The following is a 17,558-nucleotide window of genomic DNA, read 5'->3' as shown; positions in this document are numbered from 1 at the left end:
AAATGGCTTAAGAAACCAGAAGATTAAATGTGACAACTGTTTGATAGATGAAATTTGCTTGGGAGGTTGATGCTATACTTTTCCAGTTTCTCAAGAAGGATTATAGCCAATACTTGACAACCTGAATATACACATCTTTTTCTTTGCTTTAAAATTAAAAAAGAACTGGATATTCTGAATTGTTGCTTGGAGGTTTAGAAATCACTGGCAGTAGCCTGTTTAAAAGCAACACACTTCATTTTTGCCTCTGACCTCTTTTTGTCATCATTTCCTGTGTTAATTGGACAGACTGGACACTGCTGTTCAGGAATCAAATCTTTTGCCATAACAGCTACAGATGTATCCTTATCATGTGTTTCTTAAGATGGATTGTTTTGTTTTGTTTTAAATTTCTGATTGATAGCCAAAGAACCCAGCAGCTCAGGTCAGCCTGTCCCAGGTTTCCTCTATAATAACTGATAGGATGTTTTTAAGACTACATGGAATGAAACTGCAATCTGTGCCAAATTAGGTGCTTACTTTTTTTTCCTAGCTGCTTCTGTAAGCATTTTCCTTCCCAACTTCCAAAATGCTCTGAAATGGCATATCTTATTTACTTTGTTGTTTTCCTCACTAGCAAATTAACTTTGACTAATGTCCACCATATACACACACACACAAGTTTTTTAAAAAAACATATATCTATGTTATATATATAATTTTATATATATATATATAATCTGTATTTTCCCTCCCATCCTTTTACCACCACTGAAAATGTCAGCAGTGATATAAGGTGAAGGGAAAGGCTTAGTTTAAAATTCTATTATAAATTTCTCTGGCATGTTTGTGACAGTAAAAGTAATTCCCCCACTATTTCAAGATAAGAACACACAATGGTCAATTAAAAAAATTCTTTCAACACCAAGGATTTTGTTTTCGATGTTTTAATTAGGCCTTTTCCTTTCTGGGTCTTTTAGGAGGAAGCTGGGGTAGGGGCAACATTTTAAATGGATGGTTCTAGTAGGCTTCCTTGAAAAGGGTGACATTTGAGCAAAGATGAAACAGAAGTGAGAGATATAGCTTGTAGGTCTTTGGTGGAAAGATCCTTCCAGATAAAGAGACTAGTCAGTGAAAATGCCCCAGGCTAGAGGATGCCTTACAGTTACAGGAGCAAGATAGCTAGAACCAAGTGCTTATTAGAAATGAGGTCAGAGAGGTGCATGTGGGTTGGGACAGGGAGGCTAGTCAGCATAGGTTTTTTTTTTTTTTTTTTTTTTAGGTCACAGAAAGAATTCTGGCTGAGAAAACCTGGAGTTAATGAATTTGGCTTGCTTCTAGGTTTATGGACAAACTTCTAAATGTTAAAAGCATATTAATGTCATTTCACAGGTTGGTACAGATCTCAAGTTGTGTCTACAGTTATTTTACCTTAAAAATAAGTAAAAATGCTTTGCTTCTGGCATGAGGAAAATGTGAAAGAAGACTACTCAGGCCAGACACCTAAATTACAGTTTTAATTTACTAGTTGGTGTCTTAAATATTGATAAGCCTCCTCTGTTTTCTTATTTATAGGTTGGAACAGTTATCTTTTTCCAGGTTCCTTGTGGTCTCTAGTATCTCTTCATTTCCCTTAATGTCTTAGGCCAGATAGTATTTTCCAATCTTATTTTCTGTTTGTGGCTTATTCTGTCAATACCAGTAACAGATTTTTTTTCTGTTGCAGAGGTCAGAATCTTGCCGGCCCAGTAATATGGAAATTATATATCAGATGAAGATTAAAACAACAGCAAGGAGTTCCTGTGGTGACTCAATGGTTAACAAATCCTACTAGGAACCATGAGGTTAGGTTGATGGTTCGATCCCTGGACTTGCTCAGTGGGTTAGGCCCACTGAGCCTACAGCTCTGATTCAACCCCTAGCCTAGGAACCTCCATATGCCGCGGGAGCCGCTCAAGAAATGGCAAAAAGACAAAAAGACAAAAAAAAAAAAAAAAAAAAAAAATTGAAAGTAAAACAACAGCAAAACTACTTTTCTCAATTAGTTGAACTGAGTAAAATCAGGATTTATTTTGAATTCCCACCTACCAAAATGAACCATTCGGCTTCCTTGATGAAGACACAACGGAGGTAACACAAGGTTTGTAAGGCCTTTACTTAAGGGTTTGAGAATTTAAAAGTAATGTATTAAGTAAATTTCATTTTACACAATAGTACTATTGTTAAGAAAGGGGAAGCGGGAGATTCTTAGCTTTACAGAATGCCTTTGTTTCACCTTAAAAGAGATGGAAGGATTCTGTGTGTCAAGTCTGAAAACTCACTTGTCAATTTCCTTGTAAACTTGTTTCTAACGTACAGCAGGGCAACACACACTTTGACAGCAGGTTCAGGTAAATTACAACCATTACAATTCAGGTAGAGGTGATTGCATTTATTTTCACACATTGTAACTCATCTAGCAACAGATTCAGGGGCTTTTATGCACACTGTTGCATTAAGTTGGGACTATTTGTGTCAATACCTGCTGAAATTTGCTCACCATCACACACACAGTATCAAGAAACTAGTAAAGCACAGATTGCGGTTAAAAAGCAAAATAGGCTTAGACTTAGATTTTTTTTTTTTTTTAAGAGGTCTTTTATGAGGAGCAAGACGAAGCCCTCGTTGTTATACAGGTGCTGGCCAATCACCAAATCAGCGAAAGTAAAGCTGATATGCTGGTATCACTTCCACAACCTGTCGCGCACCCCAGTAGAGAACTTGCTAAGGATTGGTAAAGACAAAGGAAAGTTTCTGTCAAAGTTTAGCAGGAGAGAGCGGCTGAGCGGGGAGAAGTGTCAGATCACATTTAAGCCCAGACCGTGGAGGAAGCCGAACATCCCCTTTCTGCTCTTTGGTCGCCGCGGAGCCAGGGAAATGCGAGAGGGAAGTTTTTCTACTGGACATCTGCCGCCTTGTCCCCGAGACGCGGGAGGTTCACAGCGCCATCAGTGCAAGTCTCGGCCGCCGCCGGTCTTGCTCCACCCCAGGGTCAGCCGACCCCGGCGTGCGGCGGAGGAAGAGCGGCCGCCGCAGGCATGCACGCCTGCTCCCAGGTGGACCCAGCGCTGGGGCGTTTCTGAACTCCCCTCGGTCCCCGGTCGGCCAGTGAGCCCAGCGGCGGAACCCTTGAAGCAGGCGCCTAGTGGATCTCCGGCCATCCGCCTCCGCCTCCTCGCGCGCCGGCGCTATGGCGACAGTCACGAGACGCCAGCTGCCCCGGCGCCCGCCAATGGGAGCGCACGTCGCGGGGAGACGCGGACGTCGCTCTTCCAAGATGGCGGCGCGTCCGTCGCGAGCAGCCGGGCCGGGGGGAAGCCAGCGAAGCCGAGTAAAGCCGCCGCCCGGGAGAGGACTGAAGGAGCTGTCGCCGCCGTTGGCGGCGGCTTGGGCAGTTTTCGCTGCTGCTACGGCTGTTGCCATGCGGCGAGGCTAGGGAGGAGCTCACTTCCCCGGGGTGTAATAATGTTAACAGAGGTAAGCGGCGACGGCGGCCAGTGTTTACCCGTGAAATGGGGAAGGGGCCGACCCCGGCTAGTCAGATAACATCATTTCTGCCGCCGCCAGGCCGGACCATAGGCAGCAGGCCCTGGGGCCGGAGGAGCAGCGGGGGTCCTACAAGTGCCCCCTGAATAAGAGCTGTGCTGACTCAACAGAGTCCCACCACCTCTGGCTTCCTGTGCCTCTTTCGCAGTTGCCACTTGCCCCTGGCACTGATCTTCCTCCTGCTGTCGCTACTGCCTAACCTGCCGCTCCCTTCGTGGCGTCTCCTTACACGCTCTCTGTGGCAGCGTTAGGTCTCTCTGCGTTGCTGCTGGTTCCTGTTCCCCTACGGTTTGTCCGAGGTCTCTGCCTTCTCGGGTCCTGGCCTCCAGGGCCCTCCACCTCCAAGCTCGGTCAGCATCCTGGGTTTGTCACTCAGCCAGACTGGCTTGTTTCCCACCCCCTACTTTGACTACTTGGTGAAGAGGACCTTTTTCTCAGGGGACACTTGGATAGCCCAGTTATGTCACCTCCCTCTCCCACACCCCGTCATTTTTCGCTTAATTCGTGGGTATGAGAAAGTTCATTTTAGCATCTCACCTCTTGATTTGCTCAAGGCTGCCTTGGTACTCTCAGTGGGACAGTTTTTTTGCTTTGGTCCTGAAATGGAAGTAGGGCAACTATGACGAGCCAATCAGTTTCTCTTTCTAGTGCTTGATGTCCATTGCAAAAAGCAGACTTTTTGAAGAAGTTTGCCTTTATTAGCAGTACTTTTAAGGGGAAGAACGAAATTGATGTAACTAGGTACTTGATCCCAGTTAACAGTTACGTGTTGTGGTATACGCTTGTAGATTTGAGGAAATATCTTAGAAGCTACTCGGAGTCCTGTGAAGATTCCAGTGTCAGCTGTCAGGGACTAGTTTGGGCATTTTTGAGGGCTGAACTAAGGATAGGAAACAATTTTAATGGACAAAGGGGAGTATTCTTGCTTGGGCTAACAAGGAAATAAACGTTTGTAAGTGAGTGGTTGTTGATGTGTGAAATTGTGGTAATAAGGGACTTGGCTTTCCAACTTTATTAACACTGAGGAACTTAATACTTTAGTATTTGTTCTTAATAACGACACAGAGCCTGATATTATTATGTGCCTGGTAAATACTTATTGGCTAATTTTAACTCATAAGCTACTTCTAGTAGTTTGTACTGCACTTTATTGTCTAAATTCTACAAACTTTTCATTCCTGTAATTTTATTTTCAGGATTATGGTATATCATAAGCTTCTGTTGTTGTTAGAAGTATTAGTTTAAAAAAAAAGACTTAGAAGTAGCAAAAGTTCTATTTTTACCTTTAGTGTGACATTTTGATGAGAATAATTAGGCTTCTAATACATTTTTGATAGTGTATATTAATACACTATTTTATGAGATGATCTTTTGATTAAAGATCTTTGATTAAGGATCTTTTGGCTTAGGCTAGGACACTTAGAGGAGTTGTAATGCTTTCACATGAACTCAGCACGGGCTAGTAAAATGAGAGTCTTGATTTGGAAAAGCTGAACTTTCAAAGCTTCTATGTTTTAAAATAATTTCATGTTTCAGAGAAGTATTTTAAACAGTAAGTTATGATAGTAGTTAGATGTGCTTCAGTGTTTTGTGTGTGTGTGCCATGCATAGCTTTCAAGTGGCAGCCCCATGGTTCTACCCTCACCTGTCTCTGCCCAGTTTATTGTTAACCACTAAGCTGGATTGCCTCTCCAAAGTAAGGTTCAGATTGAATGGTGCTTGGATCTTATCTGTGGTTGTTAGTAGTCATTTTATAGATTAGGAAACTGAAGCCCAGAGACTTGTCCAAGGCCAAACAATTTTCAGTGGCAAAGGTGAAACTAGAATCTCATCTCCTGACTCTCAGCGCAGAACCATTTTGCTCTCAATGAGTAATTTTCAGCTCTCTTGTTAGATTTTATTTTATTTATTTATTTTTGTCTTTTTGCTATTTCTTGGGCCGCTCCCGCGGCATATGGAGGTTCCCAGGCTAGAGGTCAGATCAGAGCCAGAGCCACAGCAATGTGGGATCCGAGCCTCGTCTGCAACCTACACCACAGCTCACGGCAATGCCGGATCTTTAACCCACTGAGCAAAACCAGGGACCCAACCTGCAACCTCATGGTTCCTAGTCGGATTCGTTAACCACTGCGCCACGATGGGAACTCCTCTCTTGTTAGATTTTAAAACATACTACTTCCTTGTCTGAATATTGTAGTAGATAAACTGAAAATTATCATTACTTGATAAAGACTTTTTGCTTTACCTTAGCTTTTTTTTTGGACCAGGTTCATAAATAGTACTATTCTGAAATATTTTGGACATAAAACTACTCAATATTGATGACTAAAAAATTTGTAGCATAGGATTTCTTTTTACCACTTCCCTTAGTGCTAATGTACATCAGCAGGTTTTGGGGATGTGATTTGTTTTATGTTAGATCTCAAAATGTATAATGGTGAGCTATGCTCTGAAAGATTTTCATGTTCAACAACCATTTACTGTGCTCAGAAAGTGGGGAGTCATACATGTGATTGGTTCTTTTACATCTCAGCATTAAGTAGGTGAAATTTTCCCACGAGCCAGATGAGAACACGAGATTGAGAGTTAAAATAGCTTGCTTAAAAATCATACAACTGTGAGAGTCAGGAGTCACCATGGGACCTCTTATTCCAAATTATGTGCTGTTGGAGTTCCCGTCGTGGCTCAGTGGTTAACGAATCCAACTAGTAACCGTGAGGTTGCGGGTTCGGTCCCTGACCTTGCCCAGTGGGTTAAGGATCCGGCGTTGCCGTGAGCTGTGGTGTAGGTTGCACAGGTGGCTTGGATCTGGTGCGGCTGTGGCTGTGACTGTGGCTGGCAGCTGTAGCTCTGATTCAGCCCCTAGCCTGGAAACCTCCATATAGTGAAGGTGCGGCCCTAAAAAGCAAAAAAAAAAAAAAAGAAGTTTCTTTGGTACTTGGTAATCATCAGTATACTTTTTTTGTTTGTTTTTTTAAACGGAGGTAGGGATATCAAATATATAGATACATAATAATAAAATTCATGTGAGGTGATAGTGATAAACATGAAACTTTTCAGTTTTGCATTTTGTCATAATAGATCTTTGAAACCTTTTCAGAGCTAAGAAACCATGTGAGTGATCAATTAAGGGCTACATTAAGTTAAACTAAAAGGGGAAATTACTCAGTTGAGGAAATTAATATGTACATTGAACTTAGTAACCTGTGAGATATTATAGAATTGTGTGATGATAGAATTGTGTGAATTGAAAGTACAGCCCCATTAGGCATTAGTTCTCAGTTTAAACTTTTGGGCTTCAATTTGTATTACTTTCATTCCAAATATTATTGAAATATTTAGGAGACTTAGCTATTTTGAAGTGCTTGTATCTTTTTCATTTTAATCATATAGGGTTGAGAGGTGTCCTCCTCTACACTGCCCCCCCACCTACCTCCACCCCTGCCAATGTCCATTTAAATTTTCTCAGCACTTGTTACTCTTAGTGTTCCTCCTACATTTGTCCAAAAATCTGCCATAGTATACTTGAAAATTATTTGTTTACTACTTATCCACTCAACCTCCATCTATTCTTTTTTAAGTAGGAGTAAACTTCCATATATCAGATTTAGAGTATGGGATATTTAACTGAGAATTTGTTTCATTTAATCTGAATTTTCACAACATTTGAATATAATGAAATATAACAGAAAACTGAAAGGTATAGAAGATGTAGGAAAATAGGCTGAATTTGTACCAGTGCATGTTCTGGAGGTTATTTTTATATAAAAATCAATTATTAGCCTGTTGACATTTGTGCTTTTAAAAATAGTGAATGAAAATTGTAGTTAATAAAAATTGTAGTTATTTAAACTTAGTAGTGTTCGGGTTGTAAATGTAGGGCATTAATAAATATATAAAAATTGTAGTATTAAGTTACTTCCAGATTTATTGATTTTTATATAGTAACACTAACTTTTGATTTTGTGGTTAACAAATATGATACAGATGGGTAAGGCATAAATTGCACTTTAAGAAGTCCCAGATTAATAGTTAAGGGAGTAAAATTTTGTGGTTCAAATAAATTTGGAAGATTTGCCTAAAGGAAATTAAATAGGACTTCTCCGTTTTGAAACGTGATTTATTCTCTGAGCTGGAGATAGAATTTGCATTGTACTGCAAAGTTGTTTATCCACTGAGACTGTGGTGGTTAATTTTTTGTGTCAACTTGACAGGCCATGGAGTGCCACATTAAACGTTATTTCTTGGTATTGCTTGGAGGGTGTAGCAGGATGAGGATAAATAAGATTAGCATTTGAATTGGTGGACGCCTTAAAGTAGATTGCCCTTTACAGGTGAGCACCACCAAATCTGTTGAGAATTTCTATTCACTGGCACGAATAGAACAATAGAAAGAAGGAATATGCCCCTTTTTTATGCATATCTGTTTGAGCTGGGACATCTTATATCTTCTTTTGCTCTTGGGCTGTGATTTATACCATCATCTCCCCTGATTACTAGGCCTTTGGGCTGAATCACAGCACTGGCTTTCCTGGCTCTCCAGCCTGTAGATGATAGATGATGGAACTTTCTTAGCTTTCATAATCTTGTGAGATAGTCCCTCAAATTAAATTGCCTTTAGGAATTCCCTGGTGGTGCAGTGAGTTAAGGATCTGGTGTTGCCACTGCCATGGCACACGGGATTGATCCCTGGCCAGGAAACTTATGCATACTGCAGGTGCAGCCAAAAAAGATCTGGTTTATTTATTTATTTATTTTGCTTTTTAGGGCCGCTTCTGCGGCATATGTAGTTTCCCAGGCTAGGGGTCGAACCAGAGCTATAGCTGCCAGCCTACTCCATAGCCACCACAACATCAGATCCCAGCCTCGTCTTCGACCTATGTCATAGCTCACGGCAACACCGGATCCTTAACACACTGAACAAAGCCAGGGATCAAACCTGCCTCCTCATGGATGCTAGTTAGATTCGTTAACTCCAAAAAAGATCTCCTTTAAGGAAAATTAATTAGTTCTGTTTCTCTGGAGAACTCTTAATATAGAGAATTATGGAGTTTCTTGTATTTCACTTTGGGAGATTCTGAAATATGGTAAGTTGTGAGTCAAGGGAGTCTTTGGACTTTCATAGCTCTTTTGAAAGACACACACACACACACACTCATTCCCATATTAAGTGCTTAGTAAAAAGATGTGACTTGAGGAGTTCCTGTCGTGGCGCAGTGGTTAAGGAATCCGACTAGGAACCATGAGGTTGTGGGTTCAATCCCTGACCCTGCTCAGTGGGTTAAGGATCCGGCATTGCAGTGAGCTGTGATATAGGTTGCAAACACGGCTCGGATCCCACGTTGCTGTGGCTCTGGCCTCGGCTGGTGGCTACAGCTCCAATTAGACCCCTAGCCTGGGAACCGACATATGCTGCTGGAAGCAGCTCTAGAAAAGGCAAAAAGACAAAAAAAAAAAAAAAAAAAAAAAAGATGTGACTTGATTTTGTTGGTTAATATATTTGTTAAGAGAAATACTCATGGGATGACTACATGAGCTATTTCTTTAATTATTAATTAATGACATTATAAAGGCTACTAACCAGAACAAGAAACATAGGTCCATTGACATTTAAAGGATGTTAAGAGTTGGGAAAGAGATTTTATAAGGGAAGTGAAAGGACATCACTGTCTAGAATGAGCCTAGCTTGCTACTCTGCCAAGCCAAGTTGAATATTGCCAGCCATTTCTCAGGAATTCTATAGGGCCTTTGTTTTATTTTTTTCCCCGTTGATTACAGCTTTTCAGATAATTTATAAATAAATTATATTTTAGTGATTATTTTTATTATATTTTATTCTAGCCCATTTTTCATCACATTTCATTAGCAAGAAGCTAACTAGTTGTTAGAACTGCAAACAAAAGCAATATGTGTGATTTTTTTTTGTTTTTTTTAGTCTACAACTAGTCTGTGGTTTAAAAGTTTTGAATTAATTACTGCAAGTTATAAAATTATTTTATTTGAGGAAATAGGGAATTAAATTTGAGAGAACTGAGAAATAAGTACAGATGTTTGTACTTTTAAAGATACAAGGCAGGAGGAGTTCCCGTTGTGGCTCAGTGGTTAACGAATCCGACTAGGAACCATGAGGTTGCGGGTTCGATCCCTGCCCTTGCTTAGTGGGTTAAGGATCTGGCATTGCCGTGAGCTGTGGTGTTAGTTGCAGATGCGGCCTGGGTCCCTCGTTGCTGTGCCTCTGGCATAGGCCGGTGGTCACAGCTCCAATTGGACCCCTAGCCTGGGAACTTCCATATGCCACAGGAGCGGCCCTAGAAAAGGCATAAAATTAAATAAAAAAGAAAGATCCAAGGCGTTGGTTTGTGAATCATAAGGCCACTGCAAAATGAATGGCTTTTTATTTCTGTATGTAGTAACTACCAGCAACATAAAAAGATTTTTATGTAAATGGTGCTTTATCTCTTAATTTCATTACACTGTTAGATGTGCTCATGCTTACTTATATTTAGTGTCATTTCTGTATTAACTGTGGACTAAAGAGTATGCTTATGGAGTAAAAAGAGTTTGAGAGGATGCTTGAAATAGATTGTTTTAGGTGGAATCAACTAATTTCTGTTAGCTGAGTAATGATGAAAAAAGGGGGAACATTAGCTTCTGGAAGAGGAATAAAACAGGTTCTAGCATGGGAAGGAGTTTCCAGTGCTGGCTTCTTACCAACTAGCCATTTGGTGGCAAAGCTAAGTGATTTTATGGCATTCCTGAGTGAGGTTTTCAGGGTTGGCTTTTTAAATTGTGTTTTGAAATTCTTTGTTTTCATGGACTATCAAGTGCCACGCAATTGACTATTTCTGAGTCAAGGTTTTTTTTTCCCATTTTTAAAAGTTTTATTGAAGTATAGTTTGTACAGTGTGATAATTCAAATTTAATTTTGATATTACAGTGTCTTATATTCTTGTGACTAGAGGGAACTTTGATTAAGTCATGTTTAAAGATGGTCAAAATTGAATAATGGTGATTGAATAATGGTGATGTATATTTACCATAGTGAGGCTACCCAAATCTGACCTGTATGTTAAGCATTATAAGGATGAGTCTTAATTTCACTGCTTATTTATGATGTGATATTGGAGAAGTTGTTTGAACTTTCTGAGCCTTAGTTTCCTACTGTGTAAAATCGGGATAATAACAGCACCTTCCTAGCTACTCACGTTGTTGTGAAAATCAAATAAAAGGAGAGTAAATCTGTAAACTGTCAATCAGAATACAAGTATTAGTGGTTAAAACATCAGTTTTTTAATCCGTATGTCTTGCAGTAATATGAATTCAAATCCTAGGCTCCATCTAGCTTTATGGCTTTGCTAGCTTCTCAGTGGTTGAGTGGGGGGATCCTAGTAGAAAAAGGAGGTCCCTGGCCAGTGGTATAGTTACAAGAGAGGCAGGGAATAGACTAAAAGAAAAAAGAAAAGAACAAAAGCATGCCTTGCCACCTAATAACGAGGGTACTTTCTTGTGTAATTGGTAAACTGATTCCAAATAATTTCTGAAAGGTAAGTTCCCAAAAATATTTTGAAAAGTTTACTTATTTGAGGGTTAGTAGTCATTTTGGGTGTACATATTATGAAATATTTGTGAGAAAAAAACTTTTATTTTTAATCAACCTTGGTAAGTTATTATTATTTTTTGGTCTTTTTTGCCTTTTCTAGGGTGACACCCTCGGCATATGAAGGTTCCCAGGCTAGGGGTTTAATTGGAGCTGTAGCCGCCGGCCTACGCCAGAGCCACAGCAATGCAGGATCCGAGCTGAGTCTGTGACCTCCACCACAGCTCATGGCAACGCTGGATCCTTAACCCCCTGAGCGAGGCCAGGGATCGAACCCGAAACCTCATGGTTCCTAGTCGGAACTCCAACCTTGGTAAATTCTTAAAATCTATTGTTTTGTACAGTTTTTATAAAGCTTTGGTTGCAGCTTGCATTGGTGATAAATTTTTTGGGTCACTTTATTCCCCAAACATACCTACTGTGTGGTAGGCACATGCTAAGTTCTGGTGCTGAAACCTGCCCTTAGAAAATTCACTGTTAGAGCTGAGTTGTGCCAGCTTGGCCATCATTCACCTGAAGCCTTGAGGTCTTTTGTCAGAATAAAACAAATCACATAATTAAAGGGTGAAAAATTAAAAGGAAGGAAAGGTTGGAGAATGTAATTAAAAGGTAATTACTTCCCTTTGCTTTATAACTCCAGGTAAAACTTACCAGTTTGGATGAGATGGCAGATCTAAAATGAGCTTCTCGCAACTGAAGAGTCACCTCATTTCTGCTGTCATTGTTTGCTCCAAGCTAATTCACAGTGAAAAGTGGGGAAAAAAGGAGAATAGAGATTTGAAACATACACTAAACTGTGAATCTGCCTTTTTTTGTTTCGTTTTGTTTTTCTGAAGACTCTTTACATCTCCTTAGAGGTGTACCAAATTTTACTGAAAGATTTAGCTTGGTTACTACTCCCATATATTACATATTCATGTAAACTCCTGAATATGTGGCTTACCATTATAGTCACAGTGCCTGGAACAGAGTTTAACATTTAACACTTAGTCTTCACTAAATATCTCTTGAATAAAAGAATGTCAAATATTCCCTCTGGTAAAATAAAAGTAAAAGTGAAATATTACTAAGTTAAAAATTGTCTTTGATAAATTTAAACTGTCACACTAATTGCCCTTCTAGGATTGGCTATCATCTATGTCCATGAGGCATTTAAAATTTTAAAAAAATTTATTTAGTCTTTTTTGTTTTTAGGGTGACACCCTCGGCATATGGAAGTTCCCAGGCTAGGGCTCGAATCAGAGCTGCAGCTGCCAGTCTGCGCCACAGTCACAGCAACACAGGATCCCAGCCGCGTGTGTGACCTACACCACAGCTCACAGCAACACCAGACCCCTTAACCGACTGAGTGAGGCCAGGGATCGAACCTGCATCCTCATGGATACTAGGGATTCTTAACCTGCTGGGCCACAACGGGAACTCCCATCAGGCATTTTTAAATAGTACACTGTGGTTGAATATTTTGGTTGGGATCACAGTACAGACAAAAAAAAGTAGGAAAAAAGGTGATTACCAGACAGAATGTAATTCTGTTTTAATTTTTCCTATAGGGAAAAATCTAATTAGATTGATGTTATTTTCATATAACAGATTGTAGGGTAAGAGTAAATTGGATTTCATTTTGTATCTCTTGCTGAATTTTATTGTGACTCTGTGTATTCCTGAACTGAACTTAAAGAAAACTTTATTTATAATAGTACAGTAATGCAGATTTTTGTGCTACTACAATCTCTTAACTAAAATACCTCTCCATGTCACTGTTAGAGCATTGTTAGATTATTTCACTCATCTATAATTACATTGTATATTCAAAAATAATACATACCAGAAAAATTCAGTGAAATAATTCTACTGTGTTCAGTGGTGAAAATTAAAATAATGGTCTATCAGTTGGTACCAGAGGCTCACATAGAGTTAACTGGAATAATTCACTGTAATAATTCACTGTTGTTAGATTACTGCACTGTTTTCTCCAGTTTCCTGAGAGATCTTTTAATTTTGATGCATCTGTGAAACTCATAATGTGAGTCCTGCTTTACTTTTGACCTTAGTCCTGCATTATTGGAGAGTCCTTGGATGTTACTACATTTAAACCTGAATTGGTTTTGCTCCTGGAACCCTGAAGCTATTTTTAGCCTGGCTATGGTTTGGTGCGTGAGAGAGTATGTGATTCTTCCTATTGTGACGTCTTTTATTTTCAGGCTAGAGTTGTGTCACAACAGGACATGTACGGAGAATGGTTCTTGGATTCACTATCATTTGAGTCTTGAAAATTATAAAACTGATGGAGCTTGTACAATTTTAATTGAAGAGTTAAGTCTGAAATGAAATTTTGCCTCAATTTAGTTCTTACATAGATTCTGGGAAATAATGGTCTGATTTTAAGATAGTGTGATATTATGTGTCATCCAGTATTTTCTCCAAGTCACATTATGGTACATTTAGAATTTGTTCTTGATTTCTCTTCCTGAGATTACTTGAGGTGGCATTTTTATTCCTAGAATTTTCCTCAAGGTGTTGAATCAGATTGCAACTGTTAATATACTCAGCTACTTTAACATCTAGTATTAATTAGTAATATCTGATGCTCTTTTCCTGAATAGTACCTAAGTGTTCAACACTTAAACTGTTGCAGTAGTCTAATCCTGGTAAGAGTTAGCCAAATAGGAGAAAATGGACTAAAGGGAGGTTGGAGACAACTTGAAAGGTGAACACAACAAAGGTACAGAAAAATAAACAAATAAAGGACTTAACAAATAGTGGGTGTGTTGATTATATAAAAACTTTAAAAAAATCAATTAGGTTGAAGAGTATTTTATAATTTATAAAAGTATATTTTTTGAATCAAAAAGCTCTACAAGTTAATGTCTGATAGCTAAGAATATTCAGTCAAATAATAGGCACTACTAATGGGAAATTTATAGGACTACCTAAGTTAGTGAGATTGTCTTTGTGCTGGGATTTGGTGTTAATCATCTCCCCCTTTCTTACCCCACACATATGTATCTTCTAATCACAAATTGGTGAGTTTATGCATTATTTTTTTCCTCCCAGCCCATTCTGAGTCTCTGGGTCTTAACTTTGCAGATCCCTAACTGGCTGGCTTATTTTTTTCAGCAGCATTCCTTGTCCAGGAATTATAGCTCAGATCATGATATTCTTGAGGATCTACTCTGATTATGGTCCAGCTGCCTCTTCACAGTCACTTGGAGCAGTCTCTTGCTCATTACTTCCACCTTCTTAGTGTTAAACTTACTCGTTTTAAAATTTTTATTTACTAATAATTAAAACTTGATAATATAAAAATACTGTCATTTTTTAATATTTTCCATATCAAATCCATTTTAAAGGTGTGCATTAAGCTGTTCCCTTGTTATTACCGTCATTTGACCAACTGTTTTGTCTTGCTTTCTCAAAGAGGATGTTAGTTTCATATTTTTAACTTGGTGGAGTACAAGTTTTATGACATCCTTTTATGATCATTGCTTGATAGAAATAAATGTTCATAATATTGTATTCACTTAAATATTTTATATGACTGTTAATTGAATATAAATAAAATGAGTTAGGAGTTCCCATTGTGGCACAATGGTTAACAGATCCTACTAGGAACCATGAGGTTGCAGGTTCGATCCCTGGCCTCACTCAGTGGGTTAAGGATCCGGCATTGCCATGAGCTGTGGTGTAGTTTGTAGACTTGGCTCGGATCTGGCGTTGCTGTGGCTGAGGTGTAGGCCATCAGCTACAGCTCTGATTAGACTCTTAGCCTGGGAAGCTTCATTTGCCGAGGGTGTGGCCCTAGAAAGACAAAAAAAAAAAAAAAAAAAAAGAAAAAGAAATGAGTTAAAGGATATGGTGTGTCTTTAGTAGGAAAAGTGGTGTATGTAATCTAAAGGCAATAAAGTAGTAGTTGCAATATATATATTTAAAAGTTTATGCTGCTTGAAAAGTAGACTAGTATAGAAGTGTATTTAGTAAAAAGTGAAAGTATTTGCCTTTTTTGTTTTGAAAACAGTCTGAGTGTTACACATTGTTACACTTGATATTCTTATCCTTCCCCCTTCCCTCTGCTTGGTAAATTGTAGTTGCTCACTGAACTGATTTGACACAGAAACCAGGGACAAGTGAAATCTAAGTATTACAATGCCAATTAATGATGAGAAAGGAATTGATGTACATATACTCTTGATTTAGATGATTAATGTGAAGATCTATTGTGTATTCGATATATACTTAACTCAGAATGTACTGGATGTGCCGAATGTTATACTTGGCACTAGGAATATGTCAGTGAACAAAACAGGCACAAATTATGTCCTCATGAGACTTAGAGCATATGTTATATACAGAAAAATAAACAGGCAATTCCAGCGTAATGTGATAGATGAGGATACTGGCAAGAGAGTGGTTGAAATGGTGAACTGTGGAGTCCGATCTGGGTAGGGAAGGGAATACAGAAGTGGGCTAAGGAGAGAGTAGAAGAATTAAATGTCTGCAACTCTAAATGATAATGAAAAATAGATGCAGTAGGTATAACTAATTTAGAACTGAAAGATTGTGGTCAGAGAGTTGGATGTTTACTTTTCACATTTCCCATTCAGAGAAGACAAAGTGATGATGAAGTCTGGAGTGTAGTCTTATAAATTCCACTTTGGTGGCTAAAGTGGAGTTGCAGTGAAAGTTGGTGGAGGCAAAATGCTTGTGATATTAAAAGTGGTGTTGGATGGATGTATGTTGAAATAATTCAGGGTTATGTAGTATTTAGGATAGAGAAAAATAGTCTGCTGTGTGTCAAAGGGTTTTGAGTGAATGATGAGGAGTGCCTTGGGGATTAGTGATTTGCACTTGTGATTGCACATTGGAATCACCTGGGGAACTTTACCAACTACTAATGCTCTTACCCCAATTTTTCTGCATGCTGGAAATTCCAGTGGCTAGCTCCCATCCTCTGTTAATTCTCATTTAGTTTGTACAGGGTGTAACTTGGGCACTGAGACTTTAAAATGCCTCTAGGTAATTCTAATGTGCAACAATTCAGCACAGCAAGACACTGGGTTTTTTTAAACAGGAAACTAGCTGGGAATTATGGTTGGGACCATGACCTTGCATGATGAAATTGGGGTATATGATAAATGAAAGAATGAGAGTGCTGTAGGAAAAGCAGTTTTTATTTAAAGCAAACAGTGAAATTGTTAAGGATATAGATGTGTTTATTTTTACCATGGAACAGAGTAAACCTAGAGGGAGGTTTTGGGAGGAAGGAAAGCAGAGGGAAGTTGGATAAAGGAGGGAATAAGGAGGACGACCCAGTGGGTAGAGTAGAGGAGAGGACTAATAACTGCATAAATTTATCTGTTGGTGGTGACCAAAAGTAACAGGGCATAGCGGGTTCATAATTAGTCTGGAAAATACTATTCAGCTGTCTCAGGGTGGACGACAGTTGGGAATTTGGTAAATGGTTCTCAGGAGACACTTTAACATCTAGATGGGTTGAACTTCATAGGAAGTCCTAGTCTTATATATATTTTTTTTGTTTAGGGGTTTGACTTGATTGTGTAAGATGTGGGAGAGGCCCAGAGTTTCATATTGTTGTTCCACAGGCTTCCGGGGGAGTGGTTAGAGGCCTGGTCTCCCCCTCCCCCCTTTTGCATGGGTTTAACAGTGCTGTACCTAACGAAGGCAAAGCCTTTGCTGTTTCTTTACTTTTACTCTTGATTCTTTTCATGAACAATTTTAATTGTCCAACTCCAGATTTTTGTCAATATTGAAGAAATGGTACAGATTCAGAATCAGTGAAAAGGGACTTTGTATGTTATCTAGCAAGACTTCCCTTATTTATAGATTAGAGTTTTATGCATAGAGAATTGAAGTGAATTTTACAAAGAAACCACTCAGCCTCTGTTATTTAAAGTATTCACTATATATGAGACTTGAAATTTAATAATTGTTCCACTCATTCAAATTTGTTGTCAGAATAAGTTGATTAACCGCACCTCATTTGATTAATTTGACACGCTTGATTTTTTTTGCATTGTTAAACTTGAAAAATGAGAATGATAGGTATTTATTTTTATTATAAAGAAAACTTTATTTTAAAGAGAGCTCTTTATAGAAGGCTTCAAAAGCTACCCTCGTTATGCAAATGAACTATGAAGTTACTTTTGAATGAAAGTTCATTTAAAACATGAACAAAAATTTTAAATCTCTTTTTGGTCAGAATAGGGAAAATAGTACAGTAGTAAATTTGGTAACAATTTGATGTAGAAATAAGGAAATTGTATGCTAAGTGAAAAACATACTTTTGCATAATTACAGTATATCATGTTAAACCTGTATGCTCTTACTAAGCAAAATATATGTCCGTGATTAAAGCTTTTATACTTAAAATTAGATGATT

The 17,558-nt window shown here is 38.7% G+C and overlaps 1 protein-coding gene across 6 annotated transcripts in view; it reads left to right on the top strand.

Moving 5' to 3' along the window:
• Nucleotides 1-925: 925 nt before the first annotated feature.
• SNX13 (sorting nexin 13) overlaps nucleotides 926-17,558 on the top strand; it is a 124,896-nt gene continuing 108,263 nt past the window's right edge. For 4 of the 6 annotated variants that reach the window (XR_014815924.1, XR_014815923.1, XM_003357459.6 and 1 more), the window contains exon 1: nucleotides 926-3,495. Coding sequence is in view for 2 of the 6 variants with exons in the window: in XM_003357459.6 (XP_003357507.5) it covers nucleotides 2,620-3,495 (876 nt within the window). In the remaining 4 variants the exon portion in view is untranslated. The remainder of the gene's footprint in view (nucleotides 3,496-17,558) is intronic. The other 2 variants (XM_084977176.1, XM_084977175.1) reach the window with 1 other exon arrangement.

This window comes from Sus scrofa, chromosome 9, assembly GCF_054392235.1.
Source record: "Sus scrofa isolate SSC_HxYL_T2T_F1_AM1 chromosome 9, Sscrofa_HxYL_maternal_Yorkshire_Landrace_v2.0, whole genome shotgun sequence".
In the NCBI taxonomy this organism is placed as follows: domain Eukaryota; kingdom Metazoa; phylum Chordata; class Mammalia; order Artiodactyla; family Suidae; genus Sus; species Sus scrofa.
Note: the sequence above shows the minus strand (reverse complement) of the source record. Positions and strands in the feature narration are given on the sequence as shown.